The following is a 4,149-nucleotide window of genomic DNA, read 5'->3' on the forward strand; positions in this document are numbered from 1 at the left end:
GTTTGTTTCCCCCGCAGCTTACAAGCCGCTTACTCGCTTTGGGTCTTTGCTTCTTTCACTCATTGGATGGAACACCCCTTCCTGCCACACCACACCTTTCTCCCAGCCCCTGATGGCTAACTCTTACTTCTGCTTTCAGATGGCCTTCCGCTCCAGGAAGTCTTACTGAACCACTCCCATTCTGGGGGAGTTATCCTTCTTCTGGGCTACAATAGCATCCTGTGCAGAGCTCAGCTATTAACTTATTATATAAGTTGTTCATTTCCATCATGTATCCACTTAATTCTTCCACTACCCATGAATAAAGTAATAGGAAATGTGCCCTATTCATCCTTTTGTTTCCAGGACCTAGCACTGATGTGTGTGTGTAATATATACACACACATATACGAATTTTAGCAATTTTGAATTGTATTTATCCATGTATTTAAAAATATTCATTACTTTTTTAGAGAACTGAGATTGCAAAGGAAAAGCTCTGTGAATCATTTACTTCATAAATTATTTAGCATCATGGCATTTTGTATCAGATAAAAAGCTAAATTTTGCAACATTCCTGCTTCTTTCTGGTAAAGTGGGAAATCTGATATTTAGTTATTGCATTTATAAGTTGTTGTTCTAGTTCTTTAAGGACATAATAAGTATATGTAGTGGATAACATTAATGAATACTGCTTACTGTGTTATTATGAGTTATAGATCTTGCTAAACATTTTCATATATTTCCTCTAATCTTCCCAACAAATCTGTGAGCTTGGCATTACTGACCTCATTGTATACATAATACCTTCTGAAGAATTTAAGTAAATTACAAACGTTTCCACATCTAGCAACTGGCAGAACTTTGTAAAATCCCAGGTCTAGCTGAACACAAAGTACATGTGTTTTTACCCTCCCTTTTTTTGGTTATGAGATCATGTCTGCAATAACAGATGTCCTAACAAAAGGGATGCTTTGTGAGAGAAAAATCCATGTATTTTCCTCGTCAACATACTTTTTCACAGAAAACATCTTTTTAACAAAGTTGAACATTTCCCTTTTACACAGTTTGCATATTTAGGCTTAATTAAGTTATATTTAATTTGAGAGAAGAGCTGAGAAACAGAAGTATCTTTATACATCCTTTCCTAATACCTCTTCACTATTATTTTCTATCACTTTATAACTAAGTGGAAGAGTTTCATGTTTGAGTAAAAAGTTTATTAAAATTACTTCAAATATCTTAATTTAAAATTAAATTATTCCTGATAATTTCCAGCTCTAGTAATATTGGTCAATTAGTCACAACACTTGCGGTCTGTTCTTACTTTTCAGGATTATCTCCTCTGGGTTTTAATCATTTTCAATAGGAGACAATTGACCAAACCCATGAGAGAAAACATATAGTTCTTTCATGAGCTCTGTTATTCCCATTGTGCTCTCTTCCACTCAGTTCTACATCCCATGGCCTTCCCCTGCACTCCACAAGCAGAGAAAAAGGAATAGAGAAGGCTCCAATATGTCTGTATATTTACTAGCATGACATCTGCCCAGGTTTTCTTCGTAGTTGCATTACAGTTATATTCTCTATTCTCTTTCCTGTGAAGACATGGCTCATGCTCTTTCTAATCTACGTGGATTATACGTTAGAAAATGTCACTAGAAAAACATCTGCAAATATTTTCTATGTAGATCTATTTTTTAAACATGGCACTTTTTTTTTTTTTGAAATGGAGGAGATGGAGGAGATGGAGGAGATGGAGTCTCGCTCTGTCACCCAGGTTGGAGTGCAGTTGTGCGATCTCAGCTCACTGCAACCTCCACTTCCTGGGTTCAAGCGATTATCCTGACTCAGCCTCCCGAGTAGCTGGGATTACAGGTCTGTTCCACCATGCCTGGCTAATTTTTGTATTTTTAGTAGAGACAGGGTTTCAACATGTTGGCCAGGATGGTCTCAATCTCCTGACCTCGTGATCTGCTTGCCTTGACCTCCTAAAGTGCTGGGATTACAGGCAAGAGACAACACGCCAGGCCTCAATATGGCACTTTCTAAATTAAAAATAATTAAATAATGACTTTGTTATCAGTCTCTCTTAACGCCTGTATCTTTATTCTACAAAAATTGGCCTTTGAGTCCTATTTACATAACAAAAAGATGCACATTTATTTCCAACTTTCAGAACATTTCACATAATTATATTAAAAGTATGTACACTATACAGCTAGTGTAAATATATTTTTTTAATTGTACAGCTCCGACCTTCAGTGCTAGAGAGAGGAAAGCAGAATGGGCTTTCTCCGGAGGTACTCATAGGAACATTTCAAGAAGATAGAAGGGGTTCCTTAGAGTGTGTTTATGTATCCTGAGTAGGTATGGGTTCAGATGTAATCTCAAAGCCCTTTAGTAAACCCAGCTATTTTATTATTCTTTCAGGCTTTCATGAAGTTCTCTCCTTTACAAGCATCCTCTTTAGAACACCTTGGACTTCTTTGTTCCTAAGACTATAAATTAGGGGATTGAGCATGGGATTGAAGAGGCTGTGAAACAGCAGGAGATATTTCTTCTGCTCCTTGGGGCTCTCATATTGGGGCTCAACATACATGATGATGGCTGTGCCATAAAAGAATCCAGCCACACAGAGGTGGGAGGAGCAGATGGAGAAGGCTTTCTGGCGCCCCTCCCCTGACTGGATCTTTAGAATGGCACACAGAATATGAACATAAGATATTACAATAGAAAAGAAGGGTCCCACCAGCACAGACAGTGCCCCTGCCAAAACCATTACCTCATTAATGTGGGTATCCACACAGGCAAGTTTGAGAACAGCCGTAATTTCACAGAAAAAGTGGTTAACTTTCTGGGGTCCACAGAAGGACAGTGATAGCAGTAACATTAGATGGACAAGGGCCAGTAAGACTCCTAAAGTCCAGGAAGTCAATGCCAGAGTGATGCAGACTCTCCAGGTCATGATGGTAGAATATCGGAGAGGGTGGCAGATGGCCACATACCGATTGTAGGACATCAGCACCAGCAGGAGACATTCGGTATGTGCAAAACTCAAAAACAGAAACATCTGGGTCATGCAGCCAGCAAAGGAGATGGGCTTGGCTGGATGCAGGAGGTTCACCAGCATCTGGGGCACTGTGTTGCAAGCGTAGGCGATGTCGACGACCGCCAGGTGTGAGAGGAAGAAATACATGGGAGTGTGGAGTCTGGAGTCCAGTGAGATGAGCCCCAGGATGGTCCCGTTCCCCAGCAGGGTGAAGACATAGAACAGGGAGAAGAGCCCAAAGAGGAGCATCTGAATCCTTGGACCAACAGGAAATCCCAGTAAAAGGAACTCTGTGATGGAAGTCTGATTTCCTCCCATTTCCCTGTAGAAGAAACAAGGAGCTCACCAAGTCTGAATGTCTGAGGCAAATGTTTAAGCATGCTGCAACTGTACGTATTATTGTTTGAGTGTTTCCTAAGAAAACACCTCCAATTATATTTTGATCTTAGTCACTTACTAAGAGAAAATTATGCATTACAAAGGAAACACAAGGAAATTTTTTCACCTATGATAAATTCAATGTCAGTATGATGTTATAGTATTCATTACATCTTATTTTCAAATATACTTTCATCACAGTTCAAAATACGTTAATACTTAAGTTGCCTTCATAGCATGGACTCTTTCCTCAGTTTGTAATGATCACACAATGATTACACAGATGCTTGCCCTCTGTATTCCTTCATTGCAGGGTACTTATATCCATGCATGTGGAAGTGTGCTAGTGTCTATGTCTATATATAAGGATAGAAAGAGGGATGACAAACATGTCAATGATCCTGCTATCAGGTCTTCTCACCAATTTGTGCCTTTTTTATATGAATTATTTGTTAAACTTGTGATTTTTACTGATCGCATAATCTTGAATTAAGTTGAAAGAATGGCAGTTTGCCCCAACTTTGGCTGGATTTAAACAGAGATCTTTGTGTTTTGACTTTTGTACCCTTAGATGGTCTACTCTGTGTTGTCAGAATGTAGTTACCTGTCACCTTTCTTAGACTACACCCTTCTTCTACTATAAATGTGTATTTATATTATTTATTTGTATATATTTTTTTCTATTTTTTGCAAATTTATTTTTAACAATTTTTAATAGATACATAATAGATGTACATAGT

At 38.5% G+C, this 4,149-nt stretch overlaps 1 protein-coding gene across 1 annotated transcript; it reads right to left on the reverse strand.

Moving 5' to 3' along the window:
* Positions 1-2,416: 2,416 nt before the first annotated feature.
* LOC105474823 (olfactory receptor family 2 subfamily A member 25) lies at positions 2,417-3,349 on the reverse strand. Its single transcript, XM_011729635.3, has one exon. It carries the CDS (start codon positions 3,347-3,349, stop codon positions 2,417-2,419), a length of 933 nt encoding a protein of 310 aa, XP_011727937.2.
* Between the last annotated feature and the right edge of the window lie 800 nt (positions 3,350-4,149).

The sequence above is a fragment of the Macaca nemestrina genome, chromosome 4, assembly GCF_043159975.1.
Source record: "Macaca nemestrina isolate mMacNem1 chromosome 4, mMacNem.hap1, whole genome shotgun sequence".
In the NCBI taxonomy this organism is placed as follows: domain Eukaryota; kingdom Metazoa; phylum Chordata; class Mammalia; order Primates; family Cercopithecidae; genus Macaca; species Macaca nemestrina.